The following is a 19,289-nucleotide window of genomic DNA, read 5'->3' as shown; positions in this document are numbered from 1 at the left end:
GAGGGAGAGAGAGAGAGAGAGAGAGAGAGAGAGAGAGAGAGAGGAAAAAAAAGGTATGATTTATTCAAACCTTGGTTTGGTTTGGTGTCGTGTTTGCAGAGCTAAGACCCCATGCTTGGTCTCACTCTGTAGCCTAGTCTGTCTGGCCTTGATCTGAAAATCTCCAGTCTCCAGAGTGCTACAGTTGTAGGGGTTTTCCCTTTCTACACAAGGTGGGTTTGGCCACTTGAGAAAATTATGGTAGGAAATGACTACCTCCTCCTACCAGGTTAGGGACTTTTTTGGGGGTGAGTCTATAAACTTCTCTCTCTTTCAGGATTTCACGTCTGTGCTGCTGGATGGATGGCCAAGGGTAGAGTTGGATACCCCATCGTGAAGCCCGGGCCCAACTGCGGATTTGGGAAAACTGGTATTATTGATTATGGAATCCGGCTCAACAGGAGTGAGCGATGGGATGCCTATTGCTACAACCCGAATGGTTTGTTCCTTAAAACAATCATTCTGCATTTGCAAAAGCAGTTACACAAACAACTGCGGCAAAGCAGTTACCTACCAAGAGATTACTGAAAGTAAACAGCTTTTCCTCCTAAAAATGAGGGGATGTGGTTGTCGGAAGCCACACGTTGGGCCATCATCTGTCAGGGATCAGCCTTGATGAAATTCTAGGGTAGGAGCGTGAGGATTAGAATTATTAAACAAAAGGAACTGAGATATGAGAGAAATAAGAGACAGAAATACAGCATCAAGAGAGACATTCAATGAATACTGAACTACCCACATTTATTTTCCGTGTGCTTATAAAAGTAGAGGGGAGGGGAAGGCAACAGTCTTCATTAACTTGATATAAAAAATAGACCAACCGCCGGGGCGGTGGTGGCGCACGCCTTTAATCCCAGCACTTGGGAGGCAGAGGCAGGCAGATCTTTGGGAGTTCGAGGCCAGCCTGGTCTAGAAGAGCTAGTTCCAGGACAGGCACCAAAGCTACAAAGAAATCCTGTCTCAAAAAAAAACAAATAAAAAAAAATAGACCAAGTATCCTGCAGGTAGGTACTCTCTGGAGCCTCCTGCCAAACTCCTCTGAAGGAGCAAGACTAACAAGGTGGAATCGATTCACCTCTTTACTCAAAACGCTTGATAACCACAGCCTAGGTCAGGATCTCTTGTTTGTAGCCACACCTGTTGCCAACAACTTTGAAAGAGTAAAAATAAGTTCAAACTCTCTGACCTGTTTTTTTTTTTTTTAAGATTTACTTGTTTACAATGTTCTGCCTGCACGTATGCCTGCAGGCCAGAAGAGGGCACCAGATCTCTTTACAGATAGTTGTGAGCCATCGTGTGGTTGCTGGAAATGGAACTCAGAACCTTGTTTGTTTGATAGTATTTCTCTGTAGCCTTGGAACCTGTCCAAACAACTAGCTCTTGTAGATCAGGCTGGCCTTGAACTCACAGAGTTCCTCCTTCCTCTGCCTCCGGAGTTCTGGGATCAAAGGTGTATGCCACCAGTGCCCAGCTAAAGTGACTTTTATAATGATCTTGCAAACAGAATATACAGGATCTGTTGGTCTAAGTGAGTTCCTAAAGCCACAGTCTACCAACTACAGGATAAAATCCCCATCATCTTGATGAGACTGTTGGTAATATAAAGGTGTATTTGACAAAATACACCAAAGTATATGTAAAAGGCCTCTATATTTTATGACTTAAAAAAAATCAAAGCACGGAAAAATGTAAACACAAATGTTACTATTTTTGCTATTTTCACATTTAAAAATTCACAAGTAGTCCACTGATATAGGATTTCCCTCTGTATGCTGTGATTACCGTTAATGAATAAAGAACTGCTTTGAGCCTATAGCAGAGCAGGGTGGGGCAGAGCAAGGAGGCTGGACTGAATGCTGGGAGAAAGAAGGGTGGAGTCAAAGAGAAGTCATGGAGCCACAGCCAGAGACAGATGCTGGGAACTTTACCCAGTGAGCCACAGCCACGTGGCAATACACATATTAATGGAGATGGGTTAAATTAAGATGTAAGAGTTAGCCAATAATAAGCTAGAGCTAATGGGCCAAGCAGTGAGTTAATTAATATGGTTTCTGTGTGATTATTTCCTGGCTAAGCGGCCGGGGACCAACAAGCAGCCTCCTCCTACAATCCCTGTTCAAATTTTAGAAAATTTAGGGACTAGACATGCAGGGTGGCACCATGGGTAAAGGACCTTGTCACCAAACCTAATGACCTGAGTTTAACTGTCGCTGTGGCTCATGGTAGAAGGAGACTGACTCCTAAAGGAAGCAGATACACGCGCGCGCGCGCGCACACACACACACACACACACATACACTAAAAAATTTTAAGTTTAAAGAAAATTTGGAAATTGTTATTAGCTATAAGCATACACAATATACTATGGATAATATAAAATCAATAATGCCTAAGTGAACTTTCTTTTCCTATTGCAGCCAAGGAGTGTGGTGGTGTCTTTACAGACCCAAAGCGAATTTTCAAATCTCCAGGCTTCCCAAATGAGTATGACGACAACCAGGTCTGCTACTGGCACATTCGACTCAAGTACGGTCAGCGCATTCACCTGAGCTTTCTGCACTTCGACCTTGAGGATGATCCAGGCTGCCTGGCTGACTACGTCGAGATCTATGACAGCTATGATGATGTCCATGGCTTTGTAGGAAGGTGGGTCATGCTTCCCCACCAGGGAACTTCCAGTGTTGGTCTGAGGCTTCTTTAGTTTTCTCTCTCCTGTTCCTGTTGTTGAGTATTGTTGATACCTCAGTATTTCTACTGTCTCCAGCAGTAAATACACTTTTCCTCTTTTCTCTCTTCCTCCTCTTCTTCCTTCCCAACCTTCTTCTCCTCTTCCTTATCACAAGGGAGATCTTGATCTCATTTTGTAGTTCAGACAGGCCTTGAATTGCTAAGCTCCCCTGCCTCTACCTCCAAGTGCTGGGATGACAGGCATGCTTCAACACCCCACCCTTGCCAACTTCTATATAATTTATCAACAAAGATTTCTCATAGTTGGCTGTCCCTACACTAATTACAAAAGCAGAGAAGCTGCCTTTGATTGTGGACTTATAAAACCTCATTGTCTAGTTATTCAAAACCTCACATGACTAAAGGCATGGGAAATGAAATTACTGTTAAAACTTTCAAGTCAGTCTCTCACCCTCTCAGTCTCTTTTTGTGTACATAGTGAGTTTCTGTAGCCCAAGCTAGCCTCAAATTCACTATGTAAAGAAAAATGACTTTGGACCTGGTTTTTCTGCCCCCACCTCCCAAGTATTGAAATTGCAAGTGTGTGACACCATGCCTGGTTTATTAGATACGGGTGGTGGAACCCAGGACCTTGGACATGCAAGGCAACCACTCTACCAACTGAAATAAATCCCTAGCCCACTCTACCAACTGAAATAAATCCCTAGCCTAGCCATCTTCCTTTATTTTTCAACATGCTGGGACCAAGTCTTTTCATGTTCCCACCCCAGTTTGGGCAGGTGGATCTTGCTCTGTACAGGGCCAACTGGGTGTGGTCATAATCTGGTTGATCTGCTACTGGCACAGTAAGTAGACTCAGTATGATTGGTGTATTCATCTGAGGGTCTGGGTTTTTTTTTAAGATTTTATTTATTTATTTATTATGTATTCAACATTCCTTCCATGTATGCTTGCATGCCAGAAGAGGGCACCAGATCTCATTATAGATGGCTGTGAGACACCATGTGGTTGCTGGGACTTGAACTCAGGTCTGGGATTTTGACCTAGAAGATGATCCAGATTTCTTGTCTGACAGATGAATTCTTGGAAATCTTCCTGCCTCCGACTCTTGAGTGTTGGGATTACGAGTGTGATCCAAGAAACTCTGGGTTAATCCTGAGATTCGCTGGTGAAAATTCAGTTCCAGCATTTTGCGCCAAGTTTGAAACAAGCTTTATTAAAATATTAAATACTGACCAAGATGTACTTTGGTCAGGACCACGCCTGGAAATACCCCAGTTGAGCGGCCTCTAGACACCTGTTGTCGGGGCTCTTATGGGCAAAACTCAGAGGCCTCCATACTTCCCCTTGAAGCTTTGTTGTTATTTTCCAAGAACTACAACTCCCAGCACCCCAGGAAGTTAGCTACCTGGTCCTTGGGACTTTAGAGTTTACAACTACAACTCCCAGCATTCCAGGAAGTTACCTTGTTCTTGGCAGATGGGTTTACAGGTTAATTTAGGATCTTACACATGATCCAACATATTCATATAGTTTAAATTTTGAGTGCCTTACTAAACATTTCTAAACTGAAGTAAATGCCGGGCGGTGGTGGCGCACACCTTTAATCCCAGCACTCGGGAGGCAGAGGCAGGTGGATCTCTGTGAGTTCGAGACCAGCCTGGTCTACAAGAGCAAGTTCCAGGACAGGCTCCAAAGCCACAGAGAAACCCTGTCTTGAAAAACTAAATAAATAAATAAAAATAAACTGAGGTAAATAATTAGGTATTTTATAATACAGGTTCCATTTAATAACTTGTAATGTTGTTTATCAGTGGATTATCATTTGCCAAATTTCTACCATACATGACACGAATTTAGTAGAAGAACCTGGAAGAGGGGACAATTTAAAATGGCAGGCTCAGTGTTTCCCTTTGTCTAAGGTGGGGTCTGACCAGGAGTTTACTGTGTTAAGTCCAGGCCACCCCAAACCCTCAGTCCTCCTGTCGATTGGGGTTGCAGGTGTGCACCGACACACTCAGCTTGGGCAAAATCGGTTTTTATTTTATGTTGAAATTTGCAACTTAAAAACAGCACTTGGGAGGCAGAAGCAGGCGGATCTCTGTGAGTTAGAGGCCAGCCTGGTCTCCAAGAGCTAGTTCCAGTACAGGCTCCAAAGCTACAGAGAAACCCTGTCTTGAAAACAAACAAACAAACAAACAAACAAACACAATTAAAAATTGGGAATTTCTTGCATAAACTATGGAGATTTTTGACTGAAAGTATTTATGACAAACAACACAGGAGACTGAGAGATGAGGACTTTTTGGACTAGGAAATGCAACCAAGTTTGCTTTTTTTAAGTATTCCTAGTATTCATGAAGCCCTGGATTTGATCCTTGGTACCCCAGCGTGAATATGAGCACATACACAGTCACACATAAAGCATCCCCTGAGCCTGGAACTAGAAGATGTTTTAATTCTAAAATCAACTACAGACCTAAATAAAATGAGATAGTCCTATTTTCAGGTTTTTCTATAAGGGTTATTATTTATTTCAATTATACATGTCCCCTGTGAGTTCTAGGCCAGTCCTGCCTTGTCTGCATAGGAGTATTTTGTCATAAATAAGAGCCACATCAACGGTTGTGTTGCTTCTTTTGTGTGTGACTTCTCTTCCCTAAAAATTCTCTTTCAGATACTGTGGCAATGAACTTCCAGGAGACATCATCAGCACAGGTAAGACCCAAATTGCAGCAAAATGTTATTTTGCCTTTTCATAATGCCCTCCAAGTCATTATCACTCATCCTTTTTTGTCCTGGAACTAGCTCTTGTAGACCAGGCTGGTCTCGAACTCACAGAGATCCGCCTGCCTCTGCCTCCCGAGTGCTGGGATTAAAGGCTTGTGCCACCATCGCCCTTTAAACCAGAGAGAACTAAGACTAGAGGCGGTTCGTTAGCCTGTGACAACGTCAGTTTTGATTCTTACGGCTTTGCTCAAGTCTGTGATCAAATCGGTGTGTGGATGGACAGCTCTCATTGGCAGGCATCAGCCTTAATCCACAAGTCCCTACAAACTGCTGCCGGCATCCCCAGGGGTTTGGAGTGGATATGAACGAGTAGGGACTGGCACTGTGCTCATTTTGCCCACGCCCTAGGTTTTATTCCCAGCCCCGTCAACAACAATAACGGTAATAATGCTAGCTGGAAATAGTCACTGAGAAAAGACGGAAGTGGACTATCGGGGAGTTAAACACAGCACCCATCATAGTAAATGACCCATCGTTCATATAACATTTCCATCTCAGTACGACGTTCCTTCCAGTTGCTTGTGATACTTTCAGCAGCCATGGCATAAGAAAAAGGAAGTGCTGGGCTAGACAGTGATAAGAAGATTTCTTTATTGGCAAGTTTTAGTGGCAAGTTTATTGGAAAGTTTTAGTATGCTAATTTATGTAGTCAATCTCAAAAGGCTAGATTTTATAGGCGACGCTTGCTAAGTCACACACACCCTCCCCCGAGTTATTTCGTTTGGTTATGTTCTAAGAAGTCATGCCCTTCCAAAATGCCCTCGTAGTAACATACATCACAATAGGCCATACTACTCTTAACATTTTATTTATTTATTATGTATATAGTATTCTGTCTGCTTATGCCTACAGTCAGGAAGAGGGCACCGGATCTCATTACAGATGGTTGTGAGCCACCATGTGGTTGCTGGGAATTGAACTCAGGACCACTGGAAGAGTAGCCAGTGCTCTTAACCTCTGAGCCATCTCTCCAGCCCGGCCATACTACTCTTTAAGTTACCCTAAACCGCTTTTAGCAACTTTTATTTTTAGCTAAAACCTTTGTTTTCTTGGAAGTCCCTGTTTTCTTTTTCTTTCCAGCGCCAGGACTTGGCATTCGGATAGGTTCTGTTTTCTCGCCAAGCCGTAAAATTATCACAAGGCTTCCCACCTAAGAGCAGAGTTGCTCCAGAGACTGGCAGGCCGACTAAGTCCTTTTTAACTGCCTCCCACGCCCTGCCTTGCAAGCACTCTGGGTTCTGGGGCGTCGTTTTTACTAGCTGTGAAGCTCTCTGCTCTATCCTTGGATGATTACTGTTTAAACCTTATTAATTTGTCATTGCTACGATCTTCCCAAGAAGGGAAACCCACTATAAACCTCTTACTTCTCTTATCTCAAGGACATAGTTTATGTTAGCAGAAAATTGGAACAAGGTTAGCTTTAGAGCTTTACAAGGGAGTTGGGGCATAAAAATTCTCCTTAAAATAAACCACCAGCAGAGCTGGGTGTGGAAGCAGAAGCAGGAGGATCACCCAGGAATTTGAGGCTAACCTGGGCTACATAAAAAGTCTCAGGGCTAGCGAGATTCTGTCTCAGAAAGAACAAAAAACATTAGTGGGAAGAGTCTGAAATCTGACTAATTCCTTGCTTAGCCCCAAACAGGTAATTTACATGGAGGACTAGCAAACCAGCCTATTTTTAGATCGCTTTAAGTCTAGCAGTCTTTTTTTTTAAATATATATATATATATATATTTACGGTTTATTTAACTTTATTTTATGTGCATTGGTGTGAAGGTGTCAGATCCCCTGCAACTGGATCTTTGACAGTTGTGAGCTGCCATGTGGATGCTAGGAATTGAACTCAGGTCCTCTGGAAGAGCAGTCAGTGCTCTTAACCACTGAGCCATCTCTCCAGCCCCTAGCAGTCCTTTATTAAATCATTTATACTTTGGTTACATGATTTATCTTTGTATATTAGAGGTACTATTTTCTCTTGTTTTTACTTCCTCTTTGGCTTCCTCTACCACCTAGTAATTTTGAGATAGGGTTCCAAGCCAGACTGACCTTGAATTCCAGCTGAAACTAGTCTCTAGCCAAAATCCTGACCCTCCTGTCTCAGTCCACACAGTCCGAGCCAGACCCAGCTAACCAGGGCTTCTTCTACAGTGCCAAAATATGCATCTTCAGATAAATCTTCCAGTGTCAGAAAAATACAGCGTGACAACTGGAAAATGAACCCGGAAGGCAGGCTGCTTGGGCTTGAGCTAGCCTCGGCTATATGACATTTGCTCTGTGGCTTTGGCAAAGGTCACATGGTCTCTCTGACTCAGGGTCATGTCTGTAAGGACATGTAATATACAGACTTGTTTTGTAGGTGTGCTCACGTGCCTGTGTGAGGGTGTCAGGTCCACTGGAACTGGAGTGACAGACAGTTGTGAGCTGCTGTGTGGATGCTGGGAACTGAACTCTGGTTCTCTGGAAGAGCAGTCGGTGCTCTTAATCACTGAGTCATCTCTCCAGCCCCCTAGACTTTAATTGGAAGATGGATTGAGAATTGAAGTTAAGAAAGGCTTCCTGGGCTACCAAGATGGCTGAAAGGTTAAGATCATTTGTTCTTGCAGAGGTCCCAGGTTCAGAGCCCAGCACTCACGTGGTGGCTTACAAACATCTGTGGCTCCAGTTCCAGAGGCTCTGATGCCCTCTTCTGACTCTTCCTTGGAGTGTACTAGGCATTCATGTAATGCCCACACATACATACACGCAGACAAACACGCATGCATATAAAACAACACAAGTAAATACAAAACTAAAATAAAAATTTTTAAAGATGGCTCAGCAGGTAAAAGTGGGAGAAAGAAACCTCCACAAAGTTGTCCTCTGACTTCATGTGCACCCTGTGGCAAGCTCTCACACATATAAGCACCAATAACACACCCATATACGTAATAATAATAGTAATAAATGTTTTATTAAATCTTTCCCCCTGAAATATTCCCATATGTTATTTGGGCGTTTTCTGGTCCACATGTTAAGGTAAATTTTGAGTTCACTCTAAGAAGCAGACATCTAGGTTTATTTCTTGGTTTGCTTTTTTTTTCTATTAATTAGTTGATTGATTGATTGATTTTACTTTTTGAGACAGACTATTTCTCACCATGTAGACCTTTCTGGCCTGGAAATCACCATATAGACAAGGCTAAGCCTTGAACTCACAGACTTCCATCTGGAAGAAGCATGTGTCACCACACTTGGCCCTAAGTTTGCTTCTTAATAATGCAAGGCTGATTGCTGCCCACCAGTTTGTTAGTAAACAGCCCATCCACACCTCATGAGCTTGAACTACTGTTATGTTCTAATAATTCTGTGGAGATTTTTTTCCCCCTTGTGGTGCTAGGGATCCTATCTAGAGTCTCAACGTGCTAGGCAAGCACCCTACTTTAAAATTTTATTTATTTATTTATTTTATTTCATTTATTTTATTTGAGGGGTGGAATAGTTCAGGAGCACTGAGCCCTGGAGAATCTTCTGAAATAGAAGAGACATTTCTCACATGAGATTAGAGGCTCAGAGTTAAATATAAAGATCCCTTACCCAGCATTGGTGTCTAGGCCTTTGATCCTAGCATTCAGGAGGCAGAGGGAGGCAGATCTCTGGTTTTTGAGGCCAGTGCGGTCTATAGAGCCAGTTTCAAGGTAGCCAGAGCTACACAGAGAAACCCTCACTGACTCTACTGGGAGAGACAAAGACGGACTATAAAACTTGAGACTCTACTTCTGGACTCTGTCTTATTCCCATCTTCTGTATTCTTCTGTGAGATGATATGTCATTGAACTGTCAGACAAAACAAACTGGAGTCATCTTTTTGTTCTAACCTGTGCCTCCCCCCTCCCCCCCACAGGCAACGTCATGACCTTGAAGTTTCTGAGTGACGCCTCCGTCACAGCTGGAGGTTTCCAGATTAAATATGTCACAGTGGATCCTGCATCCAAATCCAGCCAAGCCAAAAACACAAGTACTACTGGGAATAAAAAATTCTTAGCTGGACGATTTAGCCATCTATAAATTTTTTTAAAAGATGTTCAAAACATACAGTATTTATGTTTGCGGTCTTTGACTTCCTTTGTTCTCACTTTTGTATTGTTTTTATTATTAACATGTATTTATTACTTTTCCAAATGTGAAAGCAATGTGTAATTGTGGGAAAAATGGGAAAAAACGCAGAAAACTTCAAATGAGTAAAGAAAAAAAAATCTCGTAATTCTACTACATAGAAGTAACTAGTGTTAAGATTTTTCAGTAATTGTCATTCATTTGTTTTTCTACTTGTAGTATATGTATATATGTAACTATATGTATTTTTTTAATTTTGGCATTCTGCATTATGTATTGTTTTAAAACCAGGTATTTTTAACGTTAACATTTATAACTCGAGCAATTCCCAAGATCGCTGCGTTTTCTATAAAATGGGACATTGAGTAGCTGTAAATATCCCCTGGTATGATTATTTCCTGCTTTATTTAAGTCAAATCTATATTTGGATTTTAGGTTGTTTTCATAAATATTGCTGTAATAAATACCCTTGGAGATAAATATCTTGCAGGTCTTTAATTTTATGGGCACTTGGGCCTAAATAAAGAAATACGAAACAGGGCTGGAGACATGGCTCAGAGGTTAAGAGCACTGGCTGCTCTTGCAGAGGTCCTGAGTTCAACTCCCAGCAACCACATGGTGGCTCACAACCATCTGTAATGAGATCTGGCTCCCTCTTCTGGCATACTTTCATACATGCAGGCAGAACACAGTATACAAAATAATAAAATAAAGTTTTCTTTAAAGAAGAAATACGAAACAGAAGCTAATTAAAATGGAATATTTTTTTAAAGTTTATTTGTTGAGTTGTGTGTGTGTGTATCTGTGTGTGTGTGTGTGTGTGTGTGTGTGTGTGTGTGTGTATACTCGCACACACCATGAATATGCAGGAGCCTATGAAAGTCAGAAGATCCAAGAGATATCAGATCCCCTGGAACTAGCTTTACAAACAACTGTGAGCTGCCATGTGGGTTCTGGGACGGGAACACAGGTCCTTTGGAAACAAGTGTTGTTAACCACTGAGCCACATCTCTAGTTCCAAAACTTTTCATTTTTGAAAGACAACAGTGTAGTCTGGGTTTTAGCTCTCTCTCTGGATTCCTTGCAGGGTCAGATGAACAATGCCGTCAGCCTGGGTGACTCATTGGGCTGTTCTGTCGGGCCTAGTGCTGGAGCTCAAGCCAAGCAGCAGCTTCCTGTGAATTTCATTGACACGATGAGCATGTCCTTAAGAGATGAGTACCATCTATGTTAGAAGCCTCATAACCACACTGTAACTCCGGTTCCAGACTCTTAACAGCTAAGAGTTCTCCAGGCCCAACAATAATTAATTCATTCATTTTTGATTGTTTTTGCTTTCAAGACCAGATTTCTCTGTAACTTTGGAGCCTGTCTTGGAACTAGATCTTGTAGGCCAGGCTGGCCCTGAACTCACAGAGATCTGCCTGTTTCTGTCTCCCGAGTGCTGGGATTTAAATATTTTAAAAAGTGATTAGGAGCTGGAAATAAGGTTAAATGGTTAAGAACACTGGCTGCAGCCAGGCAGTGGTGGGCACGCCTTTGATCCCAGCACTTGAGAGGTAGAGGCAGGCAGATCTATGTGAGTTCGAGACCAGTCTGGTCTGCAGATCAAGTACCAGAACAGGCTCCAAAGCTACACAGAGAAACCTTGTCTCAAAAAACAAGAAAGAAAGAAAGAAAGAAAGAAAGAAAGAAAGAAGGAAGGAAGGAAGGAAGGAAGGAAGGAAGGAAGGAAGGAAGGAATGAATTTAGGAAGGGAAGAGGAACATCTAGCTGCTTTTCCAGAGGACAGAGGGTTGGTCTGTTGTCCTCTGCTGGCCTCTGAGGGCACCAGGCACACACATGGTACACAGGCATCTGCAGGGATGAAAACAAAGAACACATTTTTAAAAAGCAGAAGCTGGGCATGGTGGTACACGTCTTTAATTACAGCAATTGGGAGACACAGGCAGGCAGATCTCTGAGTTCAAGGCCAGTCTGGTCTACAGAGCTAGTTCCAGGACAGCCAGGGATACACATAGAAATCCTGTCTCAATAAAACAAAAAGAAAAGAAAAAAGAAAGAAACCATAACTCTCGTTGGAGGTTGCACACGATATACAGGCAAACATGGGAGCAAAACTCTCATACACACAAAATAAATTTAAAATTTTTTCTTTTTTTCAATAATTTATTTATTTTTATTTTATGTGCATTGGTATTTTGCCTGAAAAGATGTAAGAGTGTTAGATTCCCTGTAAGTGGAGCTACAGACAGTTGTGAGCTGTCGTGTGGGTGCTGGGAATTGAGCCCAGGTCCTCTGGATGACCAATCAGTGCTCTGAACCACTGAACTATCTCTCCAGGCCCAAATTTAAAAAAAAAAAAAATTTAAAGAGGGCTGTGGAGAATTGCTCAGTGGTTAAGAGGTCCCAGGTTTGATTCCCAACACCCATATGGTGTTTCATAAGTAGCCATCAGTCCAGTCCAAGATATACATGATACATAAATATACATGTGAGCAACACACATACACACAAAATAAACTAAATAAACCTATTAAGTTTTAAAGTGTGGCTGTGTATTCCTTTAATCCAAGCACCCTATGGGCAGAGAGGCAAGGGATCTCTGTGACTTTGAGGCTAGTCTGGTCTAGGGCATCTAGGACTACATAGTGAGATCCTGTCCCAGAGAAGGGGTGGGGACAGAGACAGAGAGGAGATTAGATTTAGCTGCAAGGAAAAGCTCTTCTTGTGATACCTCCTAGGCAACTGGTTGTGTAAAGATGAAGTCAGAAGTCTCCTCAGAGGAACATGACCATAGGAGTAGCTACTGATGCTCTGGCTGAGGAGTGAAAGGTAATGGGATCCGAATCAGGGGTGGGAACATAAACAAGGTCTTCCCATGAAGCAAGGTGCTGTCGAGTAGAGTTTCTTATTATAGATGAAGAGAGAGAAGTGGCAAGGGTATTGGAGGGTGTGGCTCCAATCAAGAGTGTTTGGAACCTGGTTATTGTAAAAAGGAAAGGGTCTCCAAAGGGCTAGCAGAATCTGAAAACTTCTTCATCTCCCTAAAGATGATGTCCAACAGCATGTTGTCAGGAAGCCCTTAAACAAAGAAGGTAAGAAGCTCAGGACCAAACCCACAAAGATTCAGTATCTTGTTACCCAACGTATCCTGCCACACAAATGCCCATGTATTGCTCTGGAGAAACAAAGATCCAAGAAAAGTTAGGACGTGGCCGCAGAATTTGCTAAACTTGTGGCCAAGGAAATGAAGGGAGCCAAAGAAAAACACCAGGAACAAATTGTCAAGAGACGTAGGTTGTCCTTGTGAGAGCTTCTATTTCTATGTCTAAGTCTAGTCAAAAATAAGTCTTTAAGGGCTGGAGAGATGGCTCAGTGGTTAAGAGCATTGCTTGCTCTTCCAAAGGTCCTGAGTTCAATTCCCGGCAACCACATGGTGGCTCACAACCATCTGTAATGAGGTCTGGTGCCCTCTTCTGGCCTGCAGACATACACACAGACAGAATATTGTATACATAACAAATAAATAAATAAATAAATATTAAAAAAAAAACTAAAAAAAAGTCTTTAAGAGTAACAACTTGGGGGGGGGAGAAAAATAAAATTATTAAATTCACTAGTAAATGTATGGTGTCGGATACAATCTCCGTAAGTGAAGTAACCCAAACCCAGAAAGACAGATTCCACAAGTTCTCTCTTACATGTGGATATTAGCTTTCTATCTCTGGGTATGGGTATTTAAATTGAAATACCCACAGAAGGCAGGACACTAGAAAAGGTCAATGGGCAGCGGTAGGGGGTCTTCAAGGGAAGGGGTATGGAATGTTGGTACTCTAAAGGAGTATGGAATGACACTGGTATCAAAGGGGAAAGAATAATGGCATGGGGAGGGTTAAACACAGTGGGGAAGGGAGGACGGGGGAAGAGAAGGGGTATGGGCGAGAATAATTAACAGGAAAGTCATAGATTATAAACTATTTATGTAGCATGGGGCTGAGAAAGCAAAGTTAATCAAAAGCCTACAAAACAAGTAAAACAAGTCGGGAGAGAGTGGAAGAGAGAGACCATGAATCATGACTATTTCCGTGATCTGAAGTAACACGCGGGCGCTCTTCCAATGGAGCGGAAAAGGCTCCCAAAGGGTGTGCTTGTCACTCACCGGCTCTGCTGCAATTCTCTTGAAATGACTAGTCCCCAGATTACTTCAGTCTCCACTGGCTTTCCATCACAAGTCCCATAGAGGTCTTTCTGGGTATTTTATTTCAACCCTCTCTCTGCAAAAGTGTATATCCCCTATTTTCTTTAACCCTAGAACTGATCCCCATTCGTCGTTCAATGCATTTCCCTTCCTTTCTCTCCCTCACTACAGTGAAAGCTTCATTAAAAACAGTGGCTCTCTTGCATGGCTGCACCCACACAGTCTCCATAAAGGCTGACATGCAGAGGGACAATGAAATGGAGCAAAGAATTAGCACTATTCCCGTGCCCAAAATAAGTAATCAGCTTAAAAATCAGCACAGCTTGACAATGAAAGTCTGGGTTAATATAAGCAATCACAATTCATATTCTGAACACTGAGGACTGAAGCGTGCATGTTTTATATCTATCAGTCTGGTCCACTCAGAAGACAGACACAGCACAATAAACTGAAAAGGAAAACATTGAATACGGACCATTATGCAGGCAACATGGAATAGTACTTGTTGTAGAATATAATTTTAAGCAGTATTATTTTTGTCTATGCTGTGGAACATTTGTTTTAATGCTGTGAAGATGCATTGCTTTTGATGATGGTGCATTTGTTTAACTCTGCGAGGCTGTGATTCTTTGCCTGTCTAAAACACCTAGTGGGCTAATAAAGAGCTGAATGGCCGATAGTGGGACAGGAGCAAGGATAGGTGGGGCTGGCAGGCAGAGAGAATAAATGGGAGAAATCTGGGAGAAGGAAGAAGGAACAAGAGCAAGGAGAGAGGCTGCTAGGGGCCAGCCACCTAGTCAGCCAGTCACAGAGTAAGGGTGAAAGTAAGACATACAGAAGTAAGAAAAGGAAAAAGCCCAGAGGCGAAAGGTAGATGGGATCATTTAAGTTAAGAAAAACTGGCTGGAAACAAGCCAAGTTAAGGCAAGGATTTATAAGTAATAATATTTATAAGCAATAATAAGCCTCTGTGTATTTATTAGGGAGCTGGGTGGTGCTCCCCCTCCCCAAGGAAAGTCAAAAGGCTAAAGAGCCAAGAGAGTAAAACATCTATCAACAGTAGTAATGCAAGCAGAGTAGCTAGGAGCAGATAGATAGATAGATAGATAGATAGATAGATAGATAGATAGATAGATAGATAGATAGATAGGCAGGCAGTAGATAGATGATAGATAGATAGATAGATAGATAGATAGATAGATAGATAGATAGATAGTAGATACATAGATGCAAGTTCAGTGAGGTGGCACCTATAGTCCTAATATTTTGGGAGCTCCAGTAGCACCTACATCCCACATTGGACTGGTTCCTCAGAGTCTTAGACAACTTCTGAAACCTCTCGAACGCTGCTGCAGCTTCCTTAACTTGTACTGCAGGTGGCCTGCCCTGCTGACTCCAGGCAAAGGCTGTGGGAAGTTCCAGGGTCACCAGGGATTCTTATAACTGCTGCCAAAGATACCAAGGCAGACAGATGTCAAGAGAGCAGTCTGGAAAGTTCTTGACCCTCCTAATTCTTTCCAAACAGTTCTACCAACTGGGGACCAAGCATTCGAATATATGAGCCTATGGAGCTATTCTCTCTCAAACCATCACTTGATCTCATTAACACAACTATATTACTCTTTTGACACTTGTTACAGGAGAGGGCTGCTTGTTCGTTCCGGCCACCCAAAACCGAAATAACCACACAGAAACTATATTAATTAAAACACTGTTTGGCCCATTAGCTATAGCTTCTTATTGGTTAACTCTTACATCTTAATTTAACCTATCTCTATTAATCTATCACCACGAGGTCGTTTCAGCATGTCTCTCTCTGGTGTTGGATCATGCTGTATCTCTGACTCTGCCTTCTTCCTCCTGGCATTGAGTTCCGTCTTCTCTGCCTACCTAAGTTCTGCCCTTTCAACAGGCCAAGGCAGTGTCTTTATTCATTAATGGTGAACACAGCACACAGTGGGGACTCCCACATCAGACACTGGTGCTAAAAGAACCTTACAGACAAAAGACGTTGATCACACCATACTTCATGGGAATCTGAAGCCAGCCAATATCTCCCTCAAAGGCAAGCAAAATAGGAAGCTTGGAGGTTCAGTCCATCTAGAATATTAATTAGATGTCATTATGACAATGAAATTAATTTGAAGACTTATCATCCACCTCAGCTGAAGAAATTCTTTCCCTAAAGTTTTTTTAGATTTATTTATTTTGTGTGTGCGAATGTTTTGCTACATGTATATCTGTAAGCCACATGCATGCCTGGTCCCGGAACTGGAGTCATGGACGGTTGTGAGCCACCATGTGGGTGCTGGGAATTGAACCCGGATCCTCTGCAAGAGTAACAAGTGCTCTTAACTACTGAGTCATCTCTCCAGCCCCGAAGAAACTCTTGAGAACCCCTTTTTGCAGAAGAGCGTGTCTTGAGAAGGCCATGCTTAGGAGAGCTCAAAGCGCTGAGTAAGCTGAAGCAGAAGGACATGGAGCTGGAGAAGCAAGAAAGACAGTCCTCAGAGGTCATCCAGAAAGACTGGAGCAGAGGGAACTGAACTCTGTGTTGGAGGGAGACCAGCAAGGCCAGGCTGGCCAGAACAGAGAGTCTGGTGCCAAACTTCCTAAAGGAGACATTCCTGTCTCTGGAGAGTCACAGAACTTCCTGGCCCATCCTCAGTAATTAGAGAGTTCATTTCAGTGGAGAAAGTAGAGAACATGATGAAGTAAAATTCAGAGTCAGTTCACATTCAAATACAAAGTTAATCCACCTTCAAATGCAAGGAGCTGAAGCAGAGGAGCTATGCTACCCAGCTATGGGCTCAGTCTCTGACAAACACTGCAGAAACTATCAACCAAAGATAGCTGGCAGACAGATCCCGTGCTCAGCTAGTACAGCAGGGTCGGGGACAATATTTGATACTGCCACCACCACCACTGTGTTGTTTGCTTGTATGAGATAGAATTTCAAGCTACCTCAAACTTTCTAAATGGCCAAGGAGGGACCTTGAGTTCCTGACTTCTCTCTCCACCTCCCAAGTGCTGGGATTACAAGTGATCACCACCACGCCTGGTTTTCTGCAGTGCTGGGAATGGTACCCAGTATTTCTTGTACTCTAGGTAAGCTATCAGCTGAGCTACATCCCCAACTCTAAAGATGTATGTAGTCTTATGTACAGGTGGGTACTCGGCTGCTGTAGCTTTATATTCTTGCTTCCATTAGCCACATCTTATTGGACAGTAAGTCTATTTTAGAACTGCTTTTGCTGTTTTTCAGCAATGCTTGTATAAGATGGCCGCATCTTTCATTTCTTTCTTCTGAGAAGGAATTATGCAAAGAATGACACTCCCCTTAGTTGGTTGGGCCTTTGGTCCTATGTCTTATTACTAGCTGGACACTAAAATGTGACATTCTAGATTCTCAAGGCAAAATGATGTTAGGGAAAGAGCACTGATCCAGAAGGAGTTAAGTCTTAAGTTCTACACGACAGTATGCTCTGCCTGTGGTTCTAATCATGAAAGTAGCAAGCAGAGGAGCTGTGGGCCCTGGCACTGACGGGTCATTTTATGCCTAGCCAAATGCAGCAAGCAGCAGCAGCAGCAACACAGACATTGTCATTCATGCTTATTGCTACAGAGGCTGCAACCAGTATATGACTTCACCGCTGGTATAGAGTTTATGTGTAAATGACAGCAAGGAATGGGCAACAGAGCAAATTCTAGATAGAGGAGAAGCCAAGGCAAGAGCCTTCATCCTGTCACAAGGTGCAGCAGAATTTTTACAGCATATGCTGCTTAAGGAGAGATAGCGTCACTCTCTTGACAACCCTATTAGAAGATCCCAGGAGCATTCCAGCTCCAATATGGTAATTTCTCACATTGGAAATATGGGTAAAAGTGACTTACTTTGCTGGGCAGTAGTGGCGCTACTTGGGAGGCAGAAACAGGTGGATCTCTGTGAGTTCAAGGCCACCCTGGGCTACACAAGATCAATGCAGAAACAGAAGCAGGTGGTGGTGGCTCACACCTCTAACCCAAGTAGGGGAGTCACAAACCTTTAATTCCGGCACTAAAGGGGAATATAAGATGGGAGGAGACAGAAGCTCAGGGCTTAGTAGGCAGTTGCCCAGGTTTGGTAGAGGTAAGACTTCTCTAGTGACTTGGCTGTTTTCTTTTCTTTCTTTCTTTCTTTCTCTCTCTCTCTCTTTCTTTCTTTCTTTCTTTCTTTCTTTCTTTCTTTCTTTCACTCTTCTTTCTTTCTTTTTCATTTTTTTACTTTTTTTTAGGGTTTTGTTTTCTCTGTGTAGCTTTGGAGCCTGTCCTGGAACTCACTCTGTAGACCACAGACTGGTCTGAACTCACAGAGATCCACCTGCCTCTGCCTCCCGAGCGCTGGGATTTTAGATGTGTGCCACTGTCGCCCTGCCTATTTTGCTTTTCTGATCTTCAGTTTGAAGCCCAGTATCTGTCTCTGGGTTTTTATCATTCACATCACAGGAGACTCTGATCCTTCAAATTCTCATATAACTTTTAGTAAGTGGTTAAAGATTCCATAAAGAGACAGGGTTTGGAGCTCGTATTCATTTCCTTCTGTGGTTGATTTCTAGGTAAAGTGGTGTGATTATTTTGCTAAACCTTCTCTAGTGCCCTTAATCTCCACATGAATGGTTTTGGTTTTGTTGAGCTGGCATCTCCAATAGCCCAAGGTAGCCTCAGGCTTACTTTGCAGCCAAGCATAACCTTCAACTCTTGACCTTCCTGCTTGGCTTTCCACGTGTTGGAAGTACAGGACTGCACCACTTGCTTGAAAAGTAATATTGGGGCCGGTGGTGGTGGCGCACGCCTTTAATCCCAGCACTCGGGAGGCAGAGGCAGGCAGATCTCTACGAGTTCGAGACCAGCCTGGTCTACAGAGCTAGTTCCAGGACAGGCTCCAAAGCCACAGAGAAACCCTGTCTCGAAAAACAAAAACAAAACAAAACAAAAAAGTAATATTGGGTACTGAACTCAAGGCTTTGAGCATGCTAGTCAAGCGTGCTATTTGCCCACAGTTTCCTTAAGTATCCTCAGTAAAGGATTTATTTACCTCAGGGAGTACTGTTGGATAAGAGCACAGTATATTGACTGGGAATGGCAGAAGCAATTTTAATGCCATTGATTCATTACTAATGCCAAAGATGTCTTGAACTCTTATATCCTGCATTATTGGCATTCTGCATATCTATCTAATTTAATATCCTGCTGGGGTACACTTTGCCAAGCTCAAGTTCTTTAATGTTATTTGCATAAATTCTATAGTATTAAAGCTTGAAGCTAGTCAGGTAGTGGGGACTCATGCCTTTAATCCCAGAGGCAGAGTCAGGCAAATCTCTGAGTTTGAGACCAGCCTGGTCTACAAGAGCTAGTTCCAGGACAGGCTCCAAAACCACAGAGAAACCCTGTTTCGGAAAAAAAAAAAAAAAAAAAAAAAAAGAGGAAGCGGAGGGGCACC

General features: G+C 42.7%; 1 protein-coding gene across 1 annotated transcript in view; it reads left to right on the top strand.

The window, feature by feature from the left end:
- Positions 1 to 10,089, top strand: part of Tnfaip6 (TNF alpha induced protein 6) — a 16,681-nt gene extending 6,592 nt beyond the window's left edge. The window contains exons 3-6 of the mRNA XM_050140011.1: positions 317 to 478; positions 2,457 to 2,685; positions 5,405 to 5,445; positions 9,398 to 10,089. Coding sequence (XP_049995968.1) covers positions 317 to 478; positions 2,457 to 2,685; positions 5,405 to 5,445; positions 9,398 to 9,561 — 596 coding nt within the window. The 3' untranslated portion in view covers positions 9,562 to 10,089. The remainder of the gene's footprint in view (positions 1 to 316; positions 479 to 2,456; positions 2,686 to 5,404; positions 5,446 to 9,397) is intronic.
- The last annotated feature ends 9,200 nt before the right edge of the window (positions 10,090 to 19,289 follow it).

This window comes from Alexandromys fortis, unplaced genomic scaffold (genome assembly GCF_014885135.2).
Source record: "Alexandromys fortis isolate MF-2015 unplaced genomic scaffold, M_Fortis_MF-2015_v1.1 scaffold_33, whole genome shotgun sequence".
In the NCBI taxonomy this organism is placed as follows: domain Eukaryota; kingdom Metazoa; phylum Chordata; class Mammalia; order Rodentia; family Cricetidae; genus Alexandromys; species Alexandromys fortis.
Note: the sequence above shows the minus strand (reverse complement) of the source record. Positions and strands in the feature narration are given on the sequence as shown.